General features: G+C 43.4%; 1 protein-coding gene across 28 annotated transcripts in view; it reads right to left on the reverse strand.

The window, feature by feature from the left end:
• Positions 1-7,637: 7,637 nt before the first annotated feature.
• The window catches only part of tcf7l2 (transcription factor 7 like 2), an 87,426-nt gene continuing 67,250 nt past the window's right edge, over positions 7,638-27,813 (reverse strand). For 3 of the 28 annotated variants that reach the window (XM_079333762.1, XM_079333756.1, XM_079333783.1), the window contains 10 exons: positions 24,804-24,936; positions 22,145-22,247; positions 21,113-21,199; positions 16,893-17,033; positions 16,617-16,779; positions 16,130-16,238; positions 15,433-15,495; positions 14,588-14,638; positions 13,298-13,370; positions 7,638-9,935 (listed from right to left, as the gene is read on the reverse strand). In XM_079333762.1, coding sequence (XP_079189888.1) covers positions 9,479-9,935; positions 13,298-13,370; positions 14,588-14,638; positions 15,433-15,495; positions 16,130-16,238; positions 16,617-16,779; positions 16,893-17,033; positions 21,113-21,199; positions 22,145-22,247; positions 24,804-24,936 — 1,380 coding nt within the window. In that variant the 3' untranslated portion in view covers positions 7,638-9,478. Of the gene's footprint in view, positions 9,936-11,980; positions 12,043-12,650; positions 12,725-13,297; positions 13,371-14,587; positions 14,639-15,432; positions 15,496-16,129; positions 16,239-16,616; positions 16,780-16,892; positions 17,034-21,112; positions 21,200-22,144; positions 22,248-24,803; positions 24,937-27,813 lie in introns of those variants that run through there. The other 25 variants (XM_079333780.1, XM_079333759.1, XM_079333776.1 and 22 more) reach the window with 23 other exon arrangements.

Genomic DNA, 27,813 nt, shown 5'->3' on the forward strand with positions numbered 1-27,813 from the left:
GCACTAATCTCCTTTAAAATGACTCTCTTGTCTTACATCCCATGCTCACAGCGTATCCTCGGCACTGTAATTGTGTCTACTCGATGAGACTTGCCGTCCCACTTTTGCACCACTTTTGTTTCATACAGTGGAGTGCGCGCCACTGAAGTTACAATACATTGCACTTGACTAAGGAGTTGAAAATCAGTGGAAATTTTTTTAACTGCTATTCTCAGCCACATCAGTGTGTCGGGTGCTTTCTAATCTCCCATCACTAAAAGAGGTAATAAGAAGTAATGTGCAGTACAAAAACACAATCTGCTGCTATTGTCAGCCTTGGGATAAAAAACGACTTGTTAAACACATACTCAGGCAAAGTGATCGAGACTGTCGAATTTCACAACGGCTTAGGTATGCTAATTGATGACTGACGTTTCTCCGAGGCTTATATTCAGCACCTGGGAGGGAAACTGGCGCAGGATTTAAGGTTTAATGTAAGACACTACTCAGGTTTTCCAACTGCGAAAAGTATCATAAGACTGCTGCTGCTTTGAATTGATTACAATGATTATTTTCACCCAGGTTCACAGCCAAAATATTGTTCCAAAGGTGTCACGTCTCTACAGAAGAAGTTGGTTCCAAACAAGTAGAGCAAATCTGCAACTTGTAGATGTTTCTTATCCCTCTGTCTTATTTTGTAAATAAAACCAGATTCATCGTTCAGCTGAGGAAAAAAAAAAGTTAAACAGATCTTGTAATTGTAGGGAGGCCTTTTTATTTCACAGGATACCTCAGGGTTTCCTCTATGGACTAACTTCTCATGGAAGGGACACCATTGAAGATAAGAGGATGAAAGTCACTCTAATAGTTTTATAATTAACTTGGGACAAAGATGCAGCCGTTTGGCTTTCCAACTTCAAATCTCGACGAGTTTTTCTGCGGTATCTCTCAATGTGCGAAAAAGGCCCACAGCTGAGGTAGTTTTCCCAAGGTCACAGCCTGTGATGATGAGTAGCAGGGCTGACTTGATGCATCTGGACTTCATTATTGCACGCTGGAACATTCTCTACTATCATTCCTGCTATCTGCTGAGGGAGATGGAATACAGCCGCGGAATTCAACTTAGCAGGGGTTGTCTTCCATCTTCCCTCATGTTTTGGGGGGGATTTGCTTTCTATCCTCCTCTCATTTCCCCCCTTTTGTTATTCGTATAACTTCGTCTTTATCTCAACGTGTGCCTCTGAAGTGCTGTGTGTTTATGCAAAATCCATGTTTGGCGTACTTGTCGAGACTGAAGTGAAGATTGAAGTGCTCGTTGTTGCTTTAACTTCAAGTCATCCTTGGGTACTCGGATGATTTCCCCCCTCTCACACACGCACACATCTGCTTCTTCCCCCCCCCCCTTTTTTCACTTTGCTAAGAAAGTTTCTTCTTCCTCTCCCATGCCTCGTTGATGCCCCGGAAAAGTCGGAGTTAAGTCAGAGCTCTCCTCCGTCTCGCCCCCAGGACAGAGTGCACCTAGCCACATGCCTTGTAGGCTCGCCAGGAGCTCAGCACTTTTGAACTGGCTGATTACCACTCAGAAGAAGAAGAAGAAAAAACACCCACACTTTTGCCATTCTGCCATTTGCTGTCATGTGCGCAAACATGGAGCACATCACAGTGGCATATTCACATACCTCCTGCTCCACAATGCCATCAATACCCTCTATCTGCTCCTCCTCCTCCTCTTCCTTCCTACCTTACCGGCTTCATTGTACATTTTGCACGTGAAATCAAACAGACTCATTTTCATCCATGTGTCAGAAGCGGGGCGCTGGACTGTGCCGCTAAGAGGAAAAATCAATGCAGCCCTAAGTGGGAGATCAAACTCAATATGTAGGTTTGGATTGAGCTGTGGTGTCTTCATTAGTATCTATCATTCATATGGAGAAACAACAGGGATCTATTATTGATACCTGGCAGCTAAAGTTGCATCACCTTGAGAGTTCCGAAGGTGAAAAACAACACAGCACAACTGGGTGTTTTTTCTCTCCATTATTTCTTTATTTATTTCTGTTTCCCTCTAGTGAGATGTCACTTCAAAAAACAGCCGACCAAGGAGTGTTATTGTGCTGAAAGAATGTCAGCCAGTTACAATAGGCTGCTTAATGAGGTAGTGTGGCAAACTTTCAGGCAGGCCATAATATGAATTATTTGTCATTGGCTCTGTGTTGGTGAGTGTGTGTGTGTGTGTGTGTGTGCGTATGTGTGTGTGTGTGTGTGTGTCTTTGGAGAGGGCCCAGTGTAAAGCGGGATGAAGGCAGGCCTTGATGGAGAGATGTGGCACTTGCCTGGGGGCTCGCTCCACTGTGAGGGTAGTTAGCTCGCTGCACACCGCCATCATTAGGGACTAGGGCACTCAGTGCTGGGAAGGTGACACACAAGCCTGTATTCAGACAGCAGCGCATACACATAACACCTGTATATATGCTTCACCTCTTCACTGAGGCTCTCTCTCTTGGTCTTGGCCTCTCAAGTTATTTTTACTCTATAATCACTGAGACTACAAGTCCCCACATGAAACAGAAAGGACTGTTATCAACCTTATAAAAAAAATGCATTTTCCAACAATCAGACTGTAAGACCGTTTTAAAGTTGTGTGGAATTAATTGTTTAATAGCACAATATAATTTAGTAAGCTTTGAAACAGTTGGTAACCAACATGAGTGACGCAGGTGATGCAGGTTTCTGTACATTCAGAGGCTCATTTATCTTGATGGCATCAGGTATGCTGAGCTGGCAACATAAACTGCCAAAAGAGGACATTGGAACCTAAAATAAAGAAAGGAGGAAACAGTGTCAGTAAGTGCAAACAAACAGCTTTAAGTCTACACAGAGGCAAAACATAACATTGACAGCAGAATATAAATGATCTTAAAATATCTGTAAGATTATGTCAATACAAGATGTGTGGACCTCACTGGGTGGTGGAATCTAGCTGGGATCATAACTTCAGGTAGTAACACTTAAGCATCCATGAGATTATTACCGGCTTACTTTCAGACACCAGCAGATCAGTTGAAGTCCAACACTTTCCTATTTGAAATGCGTTGGCTCTTAAACTGCCAATTACTCCACTTTTTTAATTTTTTTTTTACAACATTGGGTCAGGTAGTGTTCAATTTGTTTTAATAGTTGTTCTCTTAAACAAAAGCTGACTGGACTTGGGGCAACGCTTACATAAGTGTTAAGAGCGACCAGACATTAATGATTGGCATGCAATATAACCAAAACATTAAACTGAAGGAAATGAACAAAACACAGAAACTCTCGAAAACGAAAGAGAACTTGAATTCAGACATTATGACGTTGAGGCTGGAGGGGAATCATGGGAGTGATTCTCTCTGCTACTCCCCCCATTCCAGATGGAAACCAACTCCAAGTTGACCGTAGTCAAGACGATCCAGTGAAAAAGACCAGAGAAAGAGAATTTTGTATCCAAGTATAGTTAACATAACGTTTTTATCACAGCAGAACATACAGTAACAGAATGGCAGCTTTGAGTAGCAGCTCCCACTTCCTTATCCGGCGGTCTTTGAAGTAACATCCAGTGTTTTTATGGCAACGATAAACATGTCCTGTCTCTCATGACGGCTCTGTCATGGCGCGATGTCAAAATGGCATATTTGAGGTAATGTTATTTCTCAAAGAAACATAATAACATAGGTTGGTTCCATTTTTAATTCATTTAGATTTTAAGTGTACAAATTCTAGATATTACACCTTTAATTTATACTCACAATTGTTGTCAATGATTTTCTGTAAATGACACCATAAGTAGGAGTTTATCTCATCTTCTAAGCTAAACATTCGTCACATCTGAGGACACTCTAGACGTCACAGACGATTCTGCTGGCTTCATCATTGTTTCAGTAACAAAATATTCAGATCTTGTTTCTGTGCTGTTGGATAACTGTTGCCACTGACTGACCTTTGTTTTTTATACATCAGACTTTGTGGAGTAGAATTGTTAAAGAGGACTACAGATTTATGAGAGAGACTCAGTCTGAAAAAGGAGAACTCTCCATGTTCTGGTCTTAATTGCAGATTTTTTCCCCTCTGATTGAATAGACCTCCAATCCCTGTTGCTTATTCATCCCTTCTGTTTACTTGAACGCTGCTTTCATTGTTCCTATTTTCAGAATCTTTGTTGTGCAATACACACAATATGGCCCTAATGGATCCAAAAAATCTTTCTGATGAAGATGGCCTTGTTACTGGCACGCCACAGGATAGTCCTCTCGGGAAAGCATTGTGCACCAAATTGTACCAAAAAAATTTCCCATGTGTGGTAGCCCCCTATTTATTTCTCAGATAAAAGCGGGCCTTTCATATTGCAGGACAGAAAATATCTGCCTTTCATGTGCATCATTTTGTTCTTCAAGGTTAAAGGACATTTGTTACTGAATAAAGAGTGGGATGATTCTTTCAAAAAGTAGTTCTAGAAGAGATGCAGGTTGTTTTTTTATGAGTTACTGATTGGTGTGTTTTAAAACGGATGAAAATGGGTTAGGACAGAGGGTCTTAAGCTTCAAAGCTCATTACATGAGAAAGTTACCACGAACATTTTTAAAAACAAAATACTCCTGAGTTATGTTGCTGATTTTATTTCTTTTTTTTTACATTATGTTCAGCGTGTGGACCTTTGTTATAGGAACTTCCAAATATAGAAGGTTGTGGCAACAGATGGTGGACATGTAAAAACATATTTACCTCTTAGGATTTATTTGCAACATCATTTAAATCCCATTCTCGTAAAAACAAAAAACAAAACAACAACAAAAAAACCTAAATGTTCACTCTGACCTTTGACTGAAGTGATGTAGCACCACTGTCCTCTTTAAGTTAAGATTCTGAAACTCCTGCTTGGTGTGTATGTTTGCTATGATTCGATCATGTAGGCTCTGCTCTTTTTCCAAAAAAAAAAAAAGTTTTTTGTATCCCCAAAAGGTCTCGTAATACCTGCACTGCTACACCTTCAATTAACATCTTTTTTTTCTGAGAACACAACACATCTTTTGAAACACTCGCCGCATTGTATTTATTTATTTTCACCGTCACCTTTGTTTCCCTTCTTGCTAACTCGAGAGTGCCTGCTTGTAATAAGTATTGACATTAACTCCGAATCCTTTACCTCTCTGCCTTTCTCCAACTATCCAGCAAAATAAAAATCCATTTACTCCAGTTCAACCTCAGACACGTGACTTCAACGTCAACGTATGACCAAGAACAGGAGCACAAACACAGCGCTGGATCGGTATTCCTATTCCCAAACAATTACCCGAGTGCTTTTTGAACCTATGAATTTTATTGGCCTTGCAGTGGTCTTCTGTAGGGAGCAGAATATCGAAATGCATGAAGAAAGAATGAAGGTTTTGCTCCTCCACGCTGAAGACCACGGCGGAGCTTTCGATGAATTAGAGAGGGTTTCATTACAATCGTATGAACTATCTGCACAATTCCTTTTTTTAATTGTTTTGCTTCACGAGCGTCATGAGAAGAGCTTTCACAATAAGAGAGAGAGAGAGCACCTTCAAAAACTCATCTCAGCAGAGACACCCTATAGAGACCCTCTGTCCGCCTTTCTTTTAACTTTGTATTAAACCTAATTGAGGTGAAAAGGGGCATGTTATTATAGAGGACGATATAAATCAGTTAATCTGAAGCTGTATGTAAATCTATAGCATTTTCATCCTCAGAAAAAGCGATGTTGTTGTATTCTTCAGCCATATCCTCAACCTTTAGGTTGTGTGATCAGGGTCAGTCTTATATACAGTACATCTCTCTTTTGATAGCATCCGAAACATGTTTTTGTGTTCAATTTGAAGGAACCGATGGGACAGATTTAATGTTCAACAATGTTTTTCTCTGATTTGTATGCTCGCCTGCAGCAACGGCCTTCAACATTGTTCCTCCTCCACGACAAGCCGACATCAAAAAACATCATTTCTTCTTTTGCTCAGGTATACAACGCTTTTCCTCCTTCCTCCAATGTAACAGAACCGTCATGGACACTCCCATGTTATACATCGCCTTGCAATCGGTTCAAGGTTCAAGGATAAACCCTCCACAGATGCATTAAGTGTGTACGTTGTATACATTCAAAGGGAACAAAGACGAGTCCTGTATTTTCTTGATCACAACTGAGCCCCATCCTCCTGGTTTTAGTTCTTTGTATTCAAAGAACATCGGCTTCAGCTCTACTCTAATACAGTTTTGTTGTTTGCTTGGATACTTGCTTGGATACTTTGTGGATTCAAACAAACTTCAAATAAATAATAGATCGATTCTACTCTCCAGGGTGTAAGGAGGGAATCCATACAAAACAGTTTTTTTATGTATGTATAGAGGCAGGCTGTTTTCTGAGAAGGGGATGTAGGTAAAGACCAACCCAAACAATCCCGCTGCTTTGACGGCAATGAAAACGCCCGCATGCTGTTTGTTATACAGAGACGTACAAGACAATCTTCACACAGCTACTAATGGAACTCCAACTGAGGATGTGAAGTGCAGTAATGGCAAAATGAAGTGTGTCACTCAAACGAATGTCAGACACTGAGCCTCTCCCTTCTCCAGAGGTTCTACCCTCATGAGCTTAACCTGACCTCTGACCTCCACGTAGACAGACATAAGCAAGTCTGTAACTGACAATTAAAAATACGATGATCCTTCTTTGTGTTTGAACAAACGGCCTTGTGCACATTTCTATCCTGCTCTGTGCAAAGTTAGTCTGAAGCCTGTCGGATGTGGAACCAGACAAAGTGGTTAGAACGGATATCTGAAGAAACATGCTCCTCTGAACGAGACGATAATCTGAAAAATATATGCTGCTGTTGTTTCGTTGTTGTTGCACAAACCTAAAACAATGACACAACATTTAAAGACTACATCATTTTAAAAACGGATCTCTTTGAATCTCACTCTTCTCTCTTGTACTCCATTGTGCACTCTCTACGATCATAGAGTGCAACAGAAGAAAACATACTCTACACGACATGTTGTTTACCTTATACAACCTTCACCCCTAGCTGACTATCTTTCTATAACAGTTGGGTCGAATGGGCCACATGAAGGGTTGGCTTTAGATGTTAACCATTAGACTCTTTACTACCGTTTAGATGTCAGTATAAACTAAAGTGAAGTGTTTTTATCAAATATGAAGAAATGGAAAACCGGAAAGTATTGTTTTAGAAGAAACACCTGGTAAGTAGTTTGTTGTTTTTGGCAAATAAGATTGCTAAATAAAATGTAACTTGCGAATTTGAAGTGTGTTAGGTTGAAGTATCATGGCAGGAATTCAATAAAAGATTTTTCACATTTGTGCAGTTCGGACTGAGTCGACCACAGCACTCATCATTCTTTCTCCCTGTCGGTGCTTACAGAAGTCTAATACATGATTTACATTTTTTATGATTTCAGAAACTTGCTATCGTATCTCACTGCTCCTGAAAAGGTCCCTGGAGCATCTTAAACTGAAACTTGAATAATTGAATTTGAACTGAAACAATCTCTGGGTTATATATATCTTATAGTTTTCTTTTATCAACCTTAGATGAAAACATCGATACGAATCATTGTTAATGTTCCATGTTGGGATTCAAAGGAAGACAAAAATGTGCACATACTAAGTTGCTTTTATTAATACAGAACTGCATGCTACAGAGACTGTACAGCATAAACATTTATTCATTACAAAAAAACATGGTTTTGGAACCATTTAAAATAACAGGGAAAAAAACAAACAAACAAACAAAAAGATAAGAGCATAAAATAGAACAGGAACATCACAGCCGTTAAGGAAACATTCAAACTATTTATCATTAGCATCTTAATAAACCAGAGAAGAAATCGACAGGTTACAGTCGCGTCATGTCAACTACAATGGCACCGAGTGGATGATTCTCTTGTAGCTTTTTTACAGCCTCTTGCAACATCAACATGCCTATTTTTTCTATCTACCTATATGTAGTAGTGTACTTAAAAGTGGCAGTTTGTGTATTTTTTTGTATTTAATAGTTTTTTTATGAACCTCCTAATATACATAATTTGGCCCTTGTGGGTTTATACAGTATGATGTCCGCCTTTTTATTAAGTTTAAATTTTTATATTTGACAATTTGCTACCAAACACATTTGTTATAGCAACATTTATACTACATACATAGCAATCTATGTAACGTCACAGCAAAGAATGGTATCGAAATGAAAAGGAAACGAAACAAACAACAACGAAACGGAAAAAAGAGATCCCTACAGCGTGGTTAGAGAGGGGCAGAGAAAATTATCACAAAATTTGGCACGGAAAATCTGTACACGAATCTACAGTCTGAGGGATGTGACTGTGCAATAAAAAAGAAGGGCTTTAGACACGTTTTCCAACTACTGAAGACACGGCACCCACTGTCTCGTTTCAAGTTTCTCTTTTCTTCTTGTTTTTGTTAAATGGCTTATAGACGCATTTCTTGAAAATGAAGTTGTGCATACTTCTGTTCATGAGATCTACACAGTACACTGAGTGGAATCCAGGTTTTCAGAGAGGAAAGAAATCGATAACAAACCAGTTTGCCTTTTTAAAACCTCCTTGTAAAAATGGATCATTCATTTAGAAGTCGCTTACCTCAAGAAAAAAAAAAAAATTTGTACAATGTATTAAGAAACGAAAAACAAAAAAACAAAAGGTCAAAAAGAGACACGTACAAGATACAACAAGCAATCTCTAAAGCAATAAATACTACTGGTCCTAGCGTTGTGACATTTTGAATTTAATAACCCTCAACCCTCCCACCCCACGACCTCCCCTCAAAGCCCACCCAACTTGCCTGACTCCACCCCATAGGTAAACAACAAAGAAAAAAAGACAACGCAGTGGAAGAATGCATATTTAACACAGTAATCCCCCCCCACCCCATTATTCTGTACATTTAAACAAGAACAAGTAACATCACAATTAAAGTTGTTCCTCAGAGAGGTGTCACCGCTAGCCTCATGCCCTCGGAGAGTTTGAACAGATGTCAAATGATTGGTTCGCGAGCTCGTATTTAATACAAATAAAGAAGGAGAACCAACTCTTTCAAGAAAAGGGCTCATTGAATAATCTAGCCTACCTTTTTATATCCGTCTTTTAAACATTTGGAAGTGGAACTAAATATGTGTTTTCTGTTTGCACTGTTGAACACTACAAAAAAGACGAAACAAAATTCATAAAAATTTTGGCAGATTCACAAAGCTATACTACAGCTCATTGTATCATTTCTTTATAATAATTAATTTTTTTTTAGATAATGATGGGTCAAATATTGACCAATGAACTTTAATAAAACAAGAACTCAAATTTCAAAGCCTTATGGCACAGAAACAGAACGAGAAAAAAGAGCTGACGGTCAGTGAAATATAGCAGAGTGAGGGCCTAGAAAGGTGTGTGTGTGCAGAGCTAGAAAAGAGGAGAAGAATAGGGCAGACTATTCTATAGACTTGGTCACTAGCGACAGAGGCTGAGGGGCCGAGGAGGGGAGGAGCGAGTGGGAATGACACAGCGATGCCGAGGACCGGGCCATGGAGGACGCCACAGAGGAGCCCGGCTGCCGCGAGGACGAGACGTCGCCGCCATGCTCCAGGGCTCCATTGTGGGAGGAGGCGCCGGGCGTTTTGCTTGCTGCAGCGGAGTTGTCCAGCTGAACCAAAGATGGCGGAGGCCCAGCCAGGAGGTGCGAGTGGTGGAGTGGCTGGTGGGCCGGTTTCATAGTCAGTGAGAGAGGTTGCATTTGTTCAGTCTGAGGTTTGGACTCTTTTGAGGAGGGGGAGGGGGCCACTGAGGAGGGGGAGGATGGGGGGGAGTCTAGTAAGCTTCCGTCCGTAGAGGGAGGACTGGCACAGCTGCCTTCACCTTGGATGTAGCGAATGCACTTTTTTTTTCTCCTGAGGGACAAGGCGAAAGAAAGAAAACCTTTTTTAGCATCACATAGTCAAACTGTATCGCCTCTTAGCACGGTTGCCTCCTAAAATGCACCTTCGCCTTTTGAAATAAATACAACCAATCACTTCTCTGTCCTCTTTTAGACTGTCTCACTTTTTTTTGGGAGTAAAAATCGTTATATTTCAATTCTAATTGAAACTCCTTTTTTCAAGCCCTCAAGGACTTGTTCATTTTTATACATTTCTGAATTTTAATTTGGCAGGTGCATTTAAGTAGCTTCGTCAACCTTGTGCTAAGATAGAAGATGGCGGTCAGTATCCAAATACAAAACCATCAGACAGGACGGACATGAAGAAAAGGTCAAAGGTGAAGCACCGGGACAGGAAGAAGCACACGTAAAGATAGCGATGAGGAGATGAGAGGAGAACAACATGAAGCAGATATGATGTAGTAATGCTTGCTCTCTTGTTGTTAAACTAAGCCTCTCTTACAGGCAAAGCTACAGCTGGGGGATCAGCCTATTTTTTTTATTTTTTTTCCTTCCTTCTCTGCAGCAACACAAGGTTACTGGACCTGTCTCCCTCCTCTACCTCTACTCTCTCTTCTCCTGAGGGGGAAGAGTTTGGATATGAGGCAATAAAAAAAAAAAAGAGTCAACAAGATCCTACACTACTCTGCAATCTGCCCCACAGACACAAGTGTGTGTGCATGAGGGGTCAAGGCACCCTGTTTGCATTCTCGCCAGGGGTCGGGACCCTCTCCCCCTACTGCCTGCTGAGTCCTGAGGCCAGGCCCGTTTGCGCGCCGCAGAACCCGATGGATGAGCACGGGAGGGGGAGCTGGGAGAGCAATGCTATTGTTGCATTTATGTGCGGTGACTCGGCTGTGTTTGGATTTGGTTTAGGGGGAACAGGCTATATGGTACATCTGCCCACCTCATCTTTTAGCTTGACCCTGGCAGTGACCCCTCTCTCTCTCTCTCTCAGCTCTCAATCCTATCATTTAGAAGCCTGAAGGCCTCAGAGCTAGCATTCCAAACTAACACTGAGTAGTTAAAAAGACTAAGTGCTAAAAAACCCCCAGAAAGAATAAAGCTTTTTTTGTGTGTTTTAATTTTGATATCAAAAACACTCCCCTTCAATTCTAAGGGGGGGAAAAAAAATCTAGGTTAACCCCAGAAGGAGAGCAGATTACAGTGAATAAATAAAAAAGCGGGACATGAAGAGATCACAATAAAGAGCTAACGAAACCTTGATTGCATGCTCGAGTGAGGGACAGGCATGCATTTCCAGTAAGCACACGACGGTGGACAGTAAAGAACACTAGAATCAGTGTGGACTGAGTAGGGAGGCTTCTAAGTGCACCCTACACTGACGCTACAGCAGTGGGTGGCTCAGCGTATCGACCGGCCGTAAAAAGGGATCATTTTGCCACTACATACACATCTCGCCCTCGATAACTGTCTGTCAAACCGCAACAAATGAGCTAATATCCATTTTTTAACAGACATATCGATTCATAGTATATGCCCGTGTATGTTATTGATTTCTCCCCCTCTGGGGAAATTACACCAGATGCATCTTTTAGGAAACGGAGCCCAGAGAGAACTTTTAACCTCTCGGCTCCTAAAACGGAGACTGAAGCCTTGCGTTTGTTTTTTTTTTTTTCCTTTCTTCTTTTTTTTTCTTTTAAATCATGATCTGATATTCTTGTTTTAAGAGTAATGGAGCATTTTAGATCATGTTAGCGAAGAAAGAGCGCTAAGTAAAAGAACCAACAGTGGAGGACCGTTAACGTTGGTCTTTGAAATAGTCCGAAAAAGAATCTTCACGTGACAGCGAGAGGCCACATTGCCTACAACATTTCGTCTAAAAGCCAGAATGTATAAACTTAGGAAAAAAAACAAAAGAACAACAATGTAGCAGAAGAAACAATGAGACATAATGCCTTTGAATGGTTTGAAAGAGTTGTGTCAGGAAAGAGTGGGGCACGGTGTGATGGAAGCCAGACACAGAGAAGGGTATTACTTAGCAGAAACAAATACCTACCATGAAAATATTCCCAATTCAAAGACTGCTTGTGTCAGAACAGAAAGACAACAGGTAGGGACTAAGTAAGGGTTATTGAAGAGGAGTTTGGAGGAAGAGGAGGTGGAGAAGGAGGAGGAGGAGGAGGAGGAGGAGGAGGAGGAGGAGGAGGAGGAGGAAGAGGGCACAGAAAAGAGTGTCACTGAGCAGGCCCTCATAGAAAGCAGGGCTAAATTTGTAAGCATAACATTGTTATTCAAAAAGGACGCCAATTAGAACAAACATGACAGTTAGGATGGGAGGGAATTATCCACGGCCTGGAGAGAAAATGGATTTCAACCAAAGCGGGTCCGATCATGAAGAAGTGCTGTTCCAAATTTCATTAAGAAAGTAAGACTTCCTCGCGGGATATGATGTTGAGATTTGACATTCAGAGTGTTGATTTTGAAATCCATTTTCTACTGCTCGGCTTGAACTGAGTTTACTAAAGAATATAATCGCCGTGATGGAATTTATAGCAGGAAGCTCCTCAGTTAGGAAGAAGAAAAAATACGGAGCAGAGAAGTTTGCCATCTGTTACCAACAATGATGGAAACATAATCTAAGTAGTAGAAGAAGAAGAAGAAGAGGAGGAGGAAGAAGCTGCTCATTGTGGATGTCTTCCTCCCATTTGGTACTACAGCAGTTATACCTGCATGGTTTGCACCATAAACTCAGCTGGTCAAGCCCGAACAAGGCACGACACTTCTTTGGGGTATTTGCATCTGTTAGCCAGAGGTAGACACAAACATACACACAGAGACAAAAAAAAAAAAAAACGAAAACAAAGGAAAAAGAAAGAAAAAATGGACACGTCATTGCACAGACAAAAACATGTAGCCAGGGCTTAGGTTTAGGCTGGTAAAAACTGGGATGTCCTCCATGTTTGACCCCAGATCCTCCAAGCCCCGACCTGCCAGTTTCTGAGCACTCTCTGTTTTTCTTTTTCTTTTCGTTTTATATCCTGCAATCGAAAACCCCAGAATTGTTCCTGCGTTGCCACATACTCACTGGACACCATTCACACAAACAGTCGGGCATTAAAAATGATAAACACCCATCTTCCCAAAAAAATAAAATAAAATAAAATCAAACAGTGGGAGCCTAGAGATAGACCGGCAGGGCGTGGCTGGAGGAAGCTGAGAGGTCACAAAAGCCTGCGAGACAGACTGAGAGGGGGGGGGGGGGGGAGGAGGAGGAAGCATCAGCAGAGAGCGAATAAAGGAGGAAGTCCCAGTGCACAGTTACCCGGCAGCCTTCACCTGGCCCTGGCTGGTGCAAGCACACACCATACACACCTGCACGGGCCACACCAGTTATTCTGTTGGTCGAGCCCAAAGCGCGCTCGACACTTCTTAGGAGCGCTCAGGTCTGATGCGGCGACAGGGAAGAGGGGGAAGCCAGCAGAGAGAAGGAGGAGGAATAGAACCCCAAAACAAAACAAAACCATAAGGAACAGAAACACAAAAAAAGGAGGAGAGAAATGAGGAGAAAAAAACAGGTAACAGTGAATCTATGAAGCTTGGCAGTGGCTCATTGTGCAAGAAATCCACCCCCCCTTAAATACCCCTTAAAGCCATTCTCAAGACTGCCTTTAAAGATAGGACTGAACACAATTAGTGTGTTTCAGAGAGTAGTCAAATCAAACCGCATGCAAGTGATCAAATCAAGACATTAATTTAGGGAAGAAGTTGCTTTCTGTCGTGTGATCTAAACTCTGGAGTTAAAGCAGCAGATAGTGCGAGCTTATTCGGACGAGAGGGATACAAATGGAACAAAATGCAGATTGGATTAATTTGCTGCAAGATGTTATCAGTGCGCTACGGTTTCAAAAGCAAGGTCAAAGTGGTAGAACTAGGAAGCAGGCGGCTAAAACAGCAAGTTGGCGAGTTAGCCAGGGGAAGGATTTAAAAAAAAAAAAAAAAATAGAAAAGAAAAAAAAAGAGGCTGGAACCTGAAGAAGGAATCTACTCTTTAAGGCCTGGCATCAAACAGTTGACACTTTTCCACTGACTTTGGCTGTCTGTTGCAGAAACAAAAAGCTGCCAGTCACTTCAGCTCTAACCAGTAATCGTGTCATTATCACGACGAGAGCAGAGCGACAGTCTTGTAGTGTTTGAGTCCAGGCCTTGTGTGAGTAGAGGGAGATTTAAAGTCGGCCAAACTCATGCTGGCCTATAGGAAAGGCTTGAGCAGGGCTACTAAGGCATATAGATTAAGGAGGTTTACCCTGACATAACATCCTTCAGGTCATACTTCACAAGAACAAACTAACTTTATAACATCAGTTCTTTTAGCACACTTCATGGTGATTACAGCTGAATTAAGAATAGGCTCTAAACTAAACAGCAGCATGAAGAATTGGAGGTCAATGAAATAGAATCTAGCTTCAATTCAACTCAACAATAGCATCATTTTAGAAAGAGATAGCAGCAAACAAAGCAAAAAAGAGCAACATTTAACCTTAAGCCTGCCTAACATGTTTGCACATTCATTGATCAAGAAATAAACAAGAATTAAGTAAGAAATAAAAATAGAAGGAAATATAAAACAAGTTAGTGATTTAATACTCAAAATGACATTAGCACCTGTAATCGGAGGGAGTGAAAGGCAAGGGTTTGGAAAATATTCTCTGTGTTCTGAAAAAAAAGAACAGATAGAGAGGCCTTCAAGAAGAAATCCGTCACCAGATGAGCGCAAAAAAAATACATAAATATCAAGTCGCCATGTCTCCTCACAAAACGATCAGAAGGGAATGAATCATGAGAATCAAAAAAAAAAAAGAAAAGAAAAAAGAAAGCAAACCTCCTTAATTTTAAAGGTTTAAGTTTTTTGTTTTTTTTCAGTAAGTGGCTATTAAAAAGCATGCATTAAAAGCAAGCAAGGGGTAGCCAAGCAAGTACACACACACACACACACACAGAGTACTGTAGTGCAGTATATCTGCAGGGCACAGGCATTATAAAACGGGGGCCACGCACACAACACTTGCAAAGTTAATGGCTTTCACAATGCTTCAACTTCACATTCTCAAAACATACATATCACAAAACCAGAACGCTGAGGGGCAAATGGGGGGGGGGGGGGTGTCAGAGGGGAGGTGAGAAGGAGTGTGGGGGGTCATGCATATTCAGTTGTTATTAGCTGGGGAAGGCTAGGGGGGGAAAAATGGGGTATGGGGGGGGGGGGGTTATTACAAGCAACTCTACCATTTAAATATTGCATTGAGTAGCATATCTATACCAAAAGAAAAAAAAGCCAGGCACAATAACACACACACACACACACACACACACACACACACACACACACACACAAAAGAAACATAACACACACAAAAAAAACTAGCTTGACTTTTATCTTGCAGGATGTCACATCTGCTTGACACATGATGGGGCTCTTCTAATATGGGAGATAATTGCAGCTCACTTACCATTGCTCTCTGCTTGCTGCTTTTCCCTTTTTCTCTTCTTCCTTTTCCCCTGTTGGTTAGCCGCCAAAAAAATAGAAAGAAAAAAATAGACACAGACAGGAACCTTAGTTATTATATTGCAGAATGCCCAAAACATGAAACAGAGAATAGGACTCATCTTTGTGTTTACTTATTTATTCATTCATTCTTACTCTGCCTTTTCTCTCTCTCTCTCTCTCTCTCTGCCCTCCGGTTTGTAACAGCAACTGCAGGCCAGACTACAATCCCCCCCACCCTCCACCACACTGCCTTCTCTTTGTGCTTTCTGCTCTTTTATTCTTCTTTCTGTTATCTTTTGTCTTATTTTCCTCAGCTCCTCGAATATCTAGACATCTTGACGAGCGTCTGGTTTCGGAAGACAGATTGCTGTAATGCTGCTTGATCCCAAAAAACTGGACACTTCTGATCAAAGCCTGCTCCTTTACAACTTACAACAAAGAGTGCAAGATTTTGTCATAAGAATAATAATTAGAGAGGCCGGAATTAAGGGAGTTTGTCCACTTTCAAATATACATATCAGAAAAGTAGAAGAAGACAGTGATCCTTCAGGCTGGATAAAAAAACAAAAAAACAAAAAAACGTTGTGTCACCAAGCGGAAAAGTAGGAAAGAAGGTGTTGTTCCTCTTCCCCTTAACGACTTGTAAACTTAAAAACTTACATAGTTGTCTCGTGCTGACCAGCCTGGGTACAGCTGCATGTGGAGCTGTCGCTCTTTCCTGGCCAGCTCGTAGTACTTGGCCTGCTCCTCCCGAGATAGGGCGTGCCACTGACAAAACGACACAGAAAGAAGATTTTTTTTTCACCGTGAACAGGAAATGGAGATACGAAGGTCGCGAAACGGACTGAGAGCTTTTTCTACTGGGGCTCAAAGACACCAGGTTCACCTTTGGATGTCGTGATGAGCCTGTAAAACACCATCGTATTCTCGGCTCGTCGCTAGAAGCCTTTACAATGTGGAAAAGAAGTTTCCCTCCACACTCATGTGTTATGATTAGATAGATGTTGGATTTCTAGAAACACGATCCAAAGTGTGTTCTAGCTCTAAAACTGATTTCTGATTTTTATGTGCTGTGGTTGGATGCTGTGTGTGATGCTCACTGAGCCTTACAGTGTTGCTGTGTGCCTCAGCGTCTTAAGCACTTACCCTCCGCCCCAGGATCTGGTTGATGGCAGCACTTTCCTTCAGTGTGCACTCAGCCACCACCTTGGCCCTCATCTCTTTCATGTAGAGCATGAAGGCATTCAGAGGCTTCTTTATGTGGACCTGTTTCTTCTTCTCCTCCTCCTTTTTAGCATCTGACTGTTTCCTGTGGGGGGAAAAAAGAAAAAGAAAGAGAGACGAAAATTGAGCAACCCGAACGCCACGACTTAATTCAAGTGAGATTTGGACACGAGTTGGGGCAGTGAAAAGTGTACTCACGAGCCATTTAGGGAGCTGATGTCACTGTGGGAGGATTCCTGCTTGACGTTGGGTGTGACGATGGCGGGGTGTGGGATGCCCGTGGTGTGCAAACTGTGGTGGGGGGGCACCATGTGTGGGGGGAACCTTGAGGACAGAAGACTGTGTAAATCGTCAGAATGGACACGGGTGAAATGAGAAGATGGCGCACATGTATACACAAGACCAAAGGGGCTCAATTCCATTTCAGAGTCTCAATTTCATGACTGTTTTATTTATTTATTTTTTCTGTCCGTTGCTTTCAGGGAAATGGAATTGGCCTTAAGTCACAAGATAAGACATAAATACAAACAGTAACATGAAACTGTCCAAGCCTGATGTCTGTTTGTTTTGTTTTTTTAAATTCACAACCAATTAGGACAGATTTGACTTTTGAAAATGAGTTTGAGTTCAAACGATTTCGCTTGAGCACAGACTCCAGCCTGGACAGATCTACACAGAAATCGAGAGATAAAACAGCAAACAACAGAAAACAAGCAGCTCGATTTCACAAGTCAAACTGTGTTAGTAAAGTTATACAAGTTTAAATACAACCCCCCCAAACAAAAAAACCCTGAATCAACTAAAAGTGTCATAAGCAATAGTGACATGAATCCATGTCAATCAAACATATAGACTTTGAGCCTCACAGTCACAAAAAGGCTTTTTTTTTTAACAGATACATCAGAGCTGAAACTTATCGAGCACTTCCAAACCCAGAACCCTTACAGTGTTGAATATCTAAAGAGGAAACATTTATACTGTTGTTTTAAAATAAGTTTGAAGGGAAATGGCTTCAAATAAAGATTTAAGTGACAATGACGACGTCTTTCATCTTCGGATGGAGAATGTCATATCTTCAAGTTATTTGAGAGAAATTGCATTTCGAGCACTGCTGCGCTGATTTAGAAACGGCAGGTTTTTGGAGAGGTAAAACTGGAAGCATTATCACTTTTCTCCCATTTTGCAAAACTAGATTAAAATCCTCTATCAAAGTCTAGTCTCACTACAGGTACTGGGTCTCTATTTGATTCCCCCCCATTCTTTTTTTTTTAATTTCCTGCCTGTTCAGCTCTGTCAGCAGCGCTGACATTTTTATCTTCATGCCTCTACACTGCTATCATCATTTCGTCATCTCCAGCAGCTCCACATCTCTGGTCCAGAAACCCCTTATTTTGAAATGGTTTCACTGGCCATGTGTATGTTTACAGCCGCTCGGCTCCACGTGACCACACACAAATTTCCGAGAAGAGACGAGGATGAAGGAGAAGCGAGAAAAAAAAAAAAAGGAGGAATAATTCTTTTTTTTTTTTTTTTTTTAAAGCAGCTCATTATCCGGCTGTATCTGGCTGCATGGCTCGGAGCCAGAATATAATGATGAGGATAAACTCGCCAGGAACAACTAGTTTCTGTTGGAGGCCATCTCTGGGGAGTGCCAGTTCGCTCCCCCCTCAAACTCTTTTCCTCTTTTTCCCCTCTTCCCCTCTTCCCCCTTCATCACTGACACATTGGTGTTTGTGCCATGTCATGCGTTGATGGGGAGCTCGGCAGCACTGGCTGCATATCACCCATCATTAGAGCTGCTGCATTTTCTCTGCGCTCGCTCCCGTTTCCTCCCTCCTTCCCTCTCTGTGCACTTGTTAAAATTTCCTCTGTTCCAAGATCTATTTTTTCTTCTTCTTCTTCTTCTCCTTCTCTACTCCTCCCTGTCCCCATATCACCACCTCCTCCTCCTTCGTTTCCCTTTCTCCCCCTCCCCTTCCCCTTCTTCCTCCCTGCTGCCACTGCATGGCCCAGGTTATGGTTTAAACATGATGGCCATCCCTTTGAAGCGCCGGGGCATCATCATCATCATCATCATCATCTGGGCTCATCAGCGGCAAGCGGCACCTTGGACCAATTTAACCAACACAGAGAGAAGGAGACGCAGCAGATAACCCCCCCCCCCCCACCCCACAACCCCCGGGCTCCTACGTCTCAATCTGAAAGGTATGAATGGCTGGCGGTGTTGGGGCGAGGGGGGGGGGGGTCACACGCGCAGCAAGCCCAGTGTCAGCCAGTGCCATTTAATTGCCAATGCGTAGCAGTAGCCCCCGTGCCTGTTTAATGTATAATGATCCGGCCGGTGCACTTCTTCCATTCCCGAGGAAAAAGAGACGGAGCGCGATGACGGGGGAACATATCAAAGGGCAGGCTTAAGCGTAAGGGGGCAGAGGGGCCTTCACATCCTCCCACCTGTCACACATACATTCACACACACACACACACACACATTATAGGGGACCTGCACTGGCTCCAACCCCATTATCAAAATAATGTCGTTCATTTGTTCTGCTGTCTGTCTCTACTCTCCTTGGCTCTTCTTCCCCCTGTCCTAAAACAAATGTATTTTTTAACAGGACCTAAGTGTAAGGTGTTCATCTCAGGACTACCAGGTGCCAGACTCCTTCCCTGCATTCTAATTCAGTCCAGGCTCCAGCACAGGGGACTGATACTAAAGGAGCTCGGGCCAGACGAGAAAGTACAAGGCCAGGACACAGTTTTTACAGTCCGATTTCCTCCTCTTAGTCTGCTTGCTACAAATCGTTTGAGCTATCACAACAGTCTGGTTTCATTCTTTGAACAAAACCAAACTAGCTGAAGGCTATTTCTGAGAGGTATCGGAGCCATTTATGTTAGATTTTCTCACAAATTCCTTGTTTTTCCTCCGACTTTGCGAAATCACAAGTGTTTTTTTTTTCTTTAGTTGTTTTTTTTTATGCATGAGGCACGTTATTTATTTATTTACTTTTTTTTTCCAGAGGTCTGTTAAACCCTTCCCATTCTCAAGAGAGCTCCCAGAGCCCTCCATCTATTCAGTTATACTAATTCAATTAGGGGGCCTCATCACAGGGCATTAGCTCTTCCCCATGGCCAGTCCCCCCCCCCCCCCACTCCCAAACACACACACACCCCAGCCAGTATATTCAATTAACCACACTGCAAATACGATGATCACAATGTAGAGACTGTCATTAAAGGACCACATTAGCAGTCACTTAAAGCCCAGGTTGGCTGGGTGCTGCTGCCAGATGCAGACGTCTGGGCAAACCCGCCGTCTGACCCTTTGTGGCCTCAGGAGAGGCCAAGCTAACTCTAATCCAGACTCCCTGATTGAAGAGAAATATTTCAATTCCATTCATGAATTAGTGGAAGAAAAGCAAAGGGCGAGCTGCAAAAACTAAACTTTACCATATCTCTTTGCTTTCCCTCATTCTAAGGGCTATACTTAAAAAAAAAGAAGAAAAAAAAAGAAGGTAATTCCCCCTCTGCGGTTCCTCCCTCCCTTCCTGCATCTACATGATCCATCAATGTCACAGAGGGCTAAACAAGCCGCCCTCAGGAGCTGCTTTTCCAATCAGGCTGTAATTAAACTAAAGCTTGGCCTCATCCCTGGACTGTTAACCAGCTCTAACCCAAAAAAAAGTCCCCTGCTGCAAGGGCGTGCACAGAGGAGGAGACGGAGGAGGAGCTGAGGGAGTGAAGAAGGAGGGAGGGATTGCTTGTTTTATTTTGTGCTTTTTTTTTTTTTTTGGCTGCTCCAGACCCAGAAACCATCCAAAATTAATCCTTTTTCCCCCCAACCCAACACTGAGGACATGCATCGCCCCCCTCAAGGGAGCAGTAAGTAGTTTAACACCAACTGACGAACACACACACATGTATACAAGATGGCAACAAATACACATATAAACCCCCCATGGGTGCGCTAATGTCCACAGCAGCACTTGAGCTGGACCCTAATGGGGCTGGACCAAAGCGCTAGCCAAGTGTCGGGGGCCCCGGCTTCTATCGTGGAGTCTCCTTCAAAGTGATGCACTGTTTGTTTATGTGTCTGGCTGCTCAAACTCACAGCAAGGACATGCCCCGGCTCATTTCAGATCTGCCTGACGTGCAGTGGGGGTAAATGTTCTTCAGGGGCCTCGTTAGGAAAATGATAAATATAATTAATATTTGAGCATGCTAGCTCGGAGCACCACACTGGAGGATTGGCCCTTTTGAACACACAGAGATGGGGAGTGTGAGCTCTCCTTAAGGGAGAAGATGTTGCTCTCTGTGTGAGTGTGTGTGTGTGTGCAGCCGACACAAACACATGACTGAATGTAAGAGTGATGTGAAAAGGTGCGCGTGTGTGTTTTCATGCTCCTAGAGGCTCAACTCACCTTGACATGGATGCGTTGACAGTGAGCGCAGTTGGGTAGGGGTGTCTGAAACCCCCTGTTGTGATTGGATAAACAGGTTGACCTTGCCTGGGAAGGAGGGGGGGGAAGAAAAGAAGAAAGGCGAGTAAGGTAAAAGAACAGGGTTGATGGAAGAGGAGAAGGTAAAGCCCTCTGTCTCCCTCCTCTCCCCACCGTGGGCCTCTTTATTCTCATTTGATCAGGACAAAAATCTAGGGGATTGCAGAGCGCGGATCAAAGGGAGGAAAACTCTGAACAATTTGAATGCCACAAATCTTGATAGCGGTGGCTAATTAAATTTCATAACCCTTCGCTCGGTGTCGACAGAGTGGGGCCCTGTTCCTCCCCGAGCTGGAACTAGGTGTTTTGTTGTGATAATTAAAGACGAAGCGCGGGTCTCTTTAATGGAGCCATCACGCTAATTGAGGTCTACACATTCAAAGACAAACAATAATGAATGTAAATTTATACCAAAATAAAGTGCAGCGAATCAAAGGGCGCCGTGGCTGCGCTCGGGGCCTCTCTCGGTATTTAGATCGCGGTGAGAAAACATTAAATTAACAGAGCTTAATTTGTAGCCTTTTGTCATATTAACAAGTGTTGACAAGAGTTACCAGGGGAGAGCCCCCGTGTGGAATTGTGGGTAAAATACGGGCAATCACGGTTCATTACTCTAATTGGACCATACAGAGACATGCAAAATAGAATTTGCCAGAAAGTAGCAAGTTGAGCTGAGTGAGGGCCTGAGGAGGCTGCCGTGGTCCAGGAGAGAGTTTTTTTTTTATTTTTTAGAAAGTTCAAGGATCAGGTGGAAGTTTTAGAGGCTTTAAGGAGAAGACACCTTCTGCAGTGAGGAGGAGGAGGAGGAGGAGGAGACGGACCAATCTTACATGTTTAAGTTTCTATACACAAGGAATCACATCATGAAGGGTTTGATATGATTACTGCTTTTCTCTTTCATTTGAAGACAACACAGTTGGAAAAAGTCGGGAAAAAAAAAAGGGTTTCACTCACTGTGGTACTAACCATCCCAGCGGATGTGGGATCTGGCCGACAGCGCCAGGTGACAGTGGGTAATAAGGAGATATATCTGGAGGATGAGGAGGCCTTGGAATTCCTGTTGAAGAAGAGGGAGGATAAAGGAGCAGAAAAGGAAGGAGGTGGACAGACAGGGAGATGACAGAGAGAGAGAGAGAGAGAGAGAGAGAGAGAGAGAGAGAACCAAATCTTTGTTAGAGCTCAATTCAATTCTTTGTCGAGAGTTTCACATCCGAACGGGGCAGACATCACAGGAGTGCAGATGGGAGGAAGAAGAAGAGGAGGAGGAGGAGGAGGAGGAAGAAGAAGAGGGCTTGTTGCTTGCATGCACACACAGAGCTAAATCACACTTCCTGATCAAAGGCCTTTGAGGCTGCAGCAGCAGCAGCAGCGGCGGCGGCGGCGGCACAATGTGTTGGAGGGTGAGAGAGGTGAGGAGAAAACACCAACACGATTCTTGTCACATTTGTCTGCTGATTCAGGAGACTAATGATGTAAAATGACGGAAGGTTTAGAAGTTAACAAAAACACAACAATATAATTACAGCCTTCAGTGTGATCACAGAGCTGCTAATGCTGGGCTAACGTCGGATTCCGGCTCCCTGACACACACACACACGCAGACTGAGTGGACATGCATCAGTACCATGAACATGCTGAACACACATCAGCTCATCGGTCCTCACTTGACAAACCGCTAAATTTTAAAAAGGCGGTAAATGTTGTTTCCTGTCCTCTGCAAATAAAGGGTGACGACGACGGTAGAAAGGAAGATGTACAATGTGAGGACAGCTCTTGTTGCGGGCACATCGGAGCCTCTGCAGTGATGCTCTTACTGTCTGTGGCAGATGACAGGCGCGAACCGCCATCGACAAGCTGCCCCAAAACAAACGCCTTGAAAAAAGGTCTCGTGTGGAAAAAAATAACTTTCTCCCTCGTGACAAACTTGAAACAGGGGAACGCTAGACGTGTGAAAAGCGCAGTACGGAGGTGCGTGTTCACCCGACCAGGAACTGCTGGGACTTCCTATTTTGGCTTTTGCTTCCACACAGCTGGCTTCAACTGGCAGTTATTCCGCCCGGTTTAAAAAAAAAAAAAAAAAAAAAAACATGGCTGAAGCAGATCCAGATCAGTCTTCATAGATCAGAATTGGCTGCTGTTGGTGGTTACACCCAAAGTCTGCAGCTGATCTGCTCCAGGTTATCCAGGAAGCGACTCCTGAAGGGATTCTGCTTCTGATGGACCGTGCAAACTTCTCTAAGGCTCTAAAAAAAAAAAAAAAAAAAAAAAAAAAAGGGAAGTTCTATCAAAAAAAAGAAAGCCTCTGCACATTATCTCATCGCCACCCAACGCTGAAGACCTAATATGGCTCATTAATTAATTAAACACTGAGGCCAATTAAGCAGCCCCATTAAGCACTACATTAAACAGCAGCTGGTGCATTATTCCAACCCCTTGTAAGGACCATCATAATAAGGGAATATTATTACCTGAAACATTGAGTGAGTACACTCGAGACTACTGGAGAATGCATTAACCTGGAAGGGTGAAGTGGACGACGTTTAACAAAATAAAGTGCTGGGTCAAGATTCACTCGGAAATGAATGAAACGGACTAAAAAAATGTACGCTGGATGGTTGGGATGTGTGGGCAGACGTGGACTGCTAAATCTGGAGCAGGATCAACAGGGTGTAAAAACAAGAGTTCTAACAGGAAGTGGAGATAATCACCGATCACCTGGAATTGGAATATTCAGGTCACACTTTCGATCTAGAAGATTTGTTTTAATACATTCTTCCAAAATCAAAGGTTCGCTCTTTGGTACTCGATGCGAGGACCTTAAACTACAGTCGGCTGTTTCGTTTCAGGGTCTTGGCATGTGCAGTTGTGGTCTTGAGAAGTCGAGGCTGTTTGCTGAATGTCGCCCCACTGTAGGCCGACCATTAAGCCACTGAACCAAACCACCTTCACAGGCATGCTAGCCAAATCGATCAGTAACAGAGAAGAGCTGCTGTCGTCAAAAACAACCAATCCAGCTCTCTAACTTTAACCGCCTCCGAACAAGCTTCAGTTGTGCTTCTCTGTCATTTGAAAGAAAGACTGGTGACACTTTTTTCCTTCATATAATGCATAAAAAAAACCTGCTTCCTGTCAAAGGTGAATTATTCTTAAACATGCAGCACAATCTACATGTGACCTCTCCTGCTAACATGACATCTGAATGATTCTTTAATCTTGACTTGTTTTTTTTTTTTCCTTCTTTTTTTTTTTTACAAGAATATGTCTAGAGACAGACAGACGCCATGCAGGCAAACAGAGTGTGAGCTGAATGTGCGAGCCGTGGTGGCAGGGCATAATAAAACATTTACACAGCCAGCAGTGCAAACAGTTTGGAAGAGGAGAAGTTGCCTTATCGAAGGAGATCTGCGTCTGTGGTTTTTTTCTGAAACTTTTCAGGCGCATTTTTTTTTTTTTTCTCATCTGTTCAGAAGTTTCATTTGAATCCCTTTGTAAGTCCACTGTTTCCAGATCATGTTGTTAGCAAGAGTTAAGTAGCATGTTGCTAATGGAAATTCTCTAAACACCAAACATGCATGCATGCAGTGGGAGAGGTTTTTATTTATTTATTTTTTACCTGTTTTGGGATCCACTTCTGTCTGTAGGTGAGGTGGGGGGTTCCCCGGTGTGAAGTGCTCATTGCTGTAGGTGATCAGAGGTGTGAGAGGGTGCACATGGTGAGGGTGCTGTACCACTGGAACCTTATTAGACTGAGAGAAAGGAGGATAAAGAGAGAGAGAGAGAGAGAGAGAGAGAGAGAGCAGACAGTCAGAAAGAAAGAGAAGAGGGTGGGAAGAAAAAGAAGGCAAGGGTGTTAATATCAGGGTTAAAGATTGCACACGATCACCACAGATTTACAACTCGACTCGAAGGCACTCGGAAAGGAGAGATATCAAATTCTGGGGCCCTCCGTCGGCGCCAAACCACAGTGAAAATAGTGTGGTTTGTAATTAAAAACACTTCTGCGGTGTGTCACCCTGGAATCCAGTAACACAATCTAAGCGGCTTTGGGAGAGTTGCCAGTTCACATTTGGGTCTGATATGTGATGGGGCACTTTTAAACCGCGGTTGCAGTCGAGGTAATCGATCATCTGTGAAAAAAAACAACAACCACCAAATCAAGGCAGCGCGTGGAAATCCACCGTCATTAGCAGAGCCCGTCAGCGCCACACGCTCTCCAGCCTCCTCTTCCTTGCTCCCCTTTCCCTCGTTTATTCCCCCGGGGGGGGGGTTTAGTGGAGGGTGAGGGGTGTATTGTCGTGAAAAGGATAAGGAGAGAGGAGGTGGGGCTGAAAATCCATTTCTGCATTTTTGCCAAATTAGTTTTAGCTATGTAATCTTCTCTTTGTGCTCCTAAGTGGTGCAGGCCTACTTTTTTTTTTTTCAATTACCCAAAGATTACAGTGGAGCTTTAGGGGTGTGCTGCCGTGGGGCCCCCCGTGTTAACCAGAGCTCAGCCCCTTCTCATCGGGGCCGGGACCCAGACAGACACTAATACACGCATAGTCCCCGCCGACCAGAAGATAACCAGATTAGAGCTGTGCTGGAGAGGAGACTGGTGGAAGAGGCTGCTCTCGCCTCTTTACCCACACGTCCTCATCCTGCCCTCAGCAAGTCAAAGAAGCAGCACTAATCAGGCTTATCATAACATGGATGATATGTTCGGGGGAGGGGTGGGGGGGTGGAAGGAGTCAGACGCCAAGCTGCTGTGTGTGTGTGTGTGTTTTCTGTGTATGTATGTATGTGCTCTCTCAGAGGCCACACAGCCTCATTAGTGACTTTAACCCATGCAAGAAAGGAGAAGAAAAGCTCCACTGCGGCACATGACTTCGAAAAAATTGAGGGACGAGATGTTTGGAAAGGGAGGGGGGCGGGGAGGAGAGGGGGTCATACATACACAAGATGCTCATTGGAAATACAAATGCAATTCTGTGGTGCTCAGGGTGAGACAAAACTAAATGCTGAACCGGCTTAAAGAGCCACAATGCATCCAGATCATGGCGATGCAGGTTCACACTGTATCTTGATTTTTTTTTCTCTTCCCTCCTCTAAAGTATCTCCTGAATAATCTTGGTCATCGAGACTTCCATTCTGTAGTGGCAGTGGTGGAGGAGAGGGAAGTGGGAGGGGTGTGGGTGGGGGGCCATTCCCTATTGCCATGGTCCCAATGAAAGATTAATGAACCCCAGCAGAACTCCAGGGAGGCAGAGGGACTCCTGGGACTCATTCACAGCCCAGAGCTGAAAGACTACGAAGGGGAGAAGGAGAGAGAGGGGTTGTGTGTGTGTGTGTATGTATGTGTGTGTGTGGAAGAGGGGGTTGAGGTGGAATGGGGTTCGTTAAAAAGAAACACAAACCAAGGCAGTCCTTGTTGAGCTTCCTGATCTGCACATGGAGAATAGAGGGATAAAAAAAAGGAGAAAGTGGTAGAAAAAAAAAAAAAAAAACCCCGATCAGGACTGAGGTTTAGGACAGAATCCTAGAAGATGGCCTCCTTCTCTTTCTCGCTCCCTCTTCCCCCCCCCCACCTCCCTATCTTCTCACCTCCTAACCTCCTCCTTCACCACTCCCCGCTCCTCCCTCGGGTAATGATGTGAAAGAATGTTGTCAATTCTTCATCTCTTGCTGCTGAAAAAGCTTTAGTGGCCATTTAAATGAGTTCTTTTGTCCGGGGGCCCCGGCCATTGAGAAGACAGTTCAAAATGCCCGTCCACAGAGTCCACACTTAGACGGAGGGTGTTAGGGAAGGGCGTATATGGGACGCGGAGAAAAGGGAGAGAGAGAGAGAGCTAGAAGGCAGACGATTTACACCACAGTCACTTTTCTGCTCTAAGAGTGTGCTCTTTTTTTTTTTTTTTTTTTTTTGGCCTGGAAAAGCCCTGAGCGAGTCCAAAGCAATGGGCTGGACTGCTGTCTTCACTGTCGCCTAATTCCACTCCAGACAGAGGCTGAATACGAAGACACAAGTCAAAGAAAGAAAGGTTGTTTTGGTTGGTAGAAGAAGTACTGTTTGGTAGTTCCCCTGTTGTTGTCTTTTTTTTTAAAGTTCTTTTGACCTGAAATTATTAAGACTGATTTGGTCGGGCTGTCGTGGACTTCCGGTGGTTCCACGTCTTCAATCAGCTCACCTTCGCCACAGAGAGTTGCTTCTATTGACGTCAAGCCAGCAACGGGTCCACGGTCCCAGGCGGAAAGAGAAGGCCCAGCAGCTGCCCCGTGTGTGTGTGTGTGTGTGACCACTGTGGGACAAAACAAGCGCGGGGGACTCGTCTGGCAGGTTGCGAGGGCCTGCTTCAGCCGCCCCGTAGAGAGAGAAAAGCAGGCGACGTGGGAGGCTTAACTCTCTCCGGCTCCACAAAAAGCCAGGGGAAAAAAGAAAGAAACATTTCCTGGCCCATACACCCCCGCTGACTTGCATCCTTCTCACCCACCTCCGTCATCATTACAACACACAAATATAGAAGTAGACCTAAAAAAAAAGAAGAAGAAAAAAGGCACGCTGCTCTGTAGTCATGATGACCAGGCCTCAAAGAGATATTCAAAAGACCCCGCAGGAGAAATTTAAGTGCACAGTACTGTTGTTTAAA

The sequence above is a fragment of the Symphodus melops genome, assembly GCF_947650265.1.
Source record: "Symphodus melops genome assembly, chromosome: 21".
Taxonomy (NCBI): domain Eukaryota; kingdom Metazoa; phylum Chordata; class Actinopteri; order Labriformes; family Labridae; genus Symphodus; species Symphodus melops.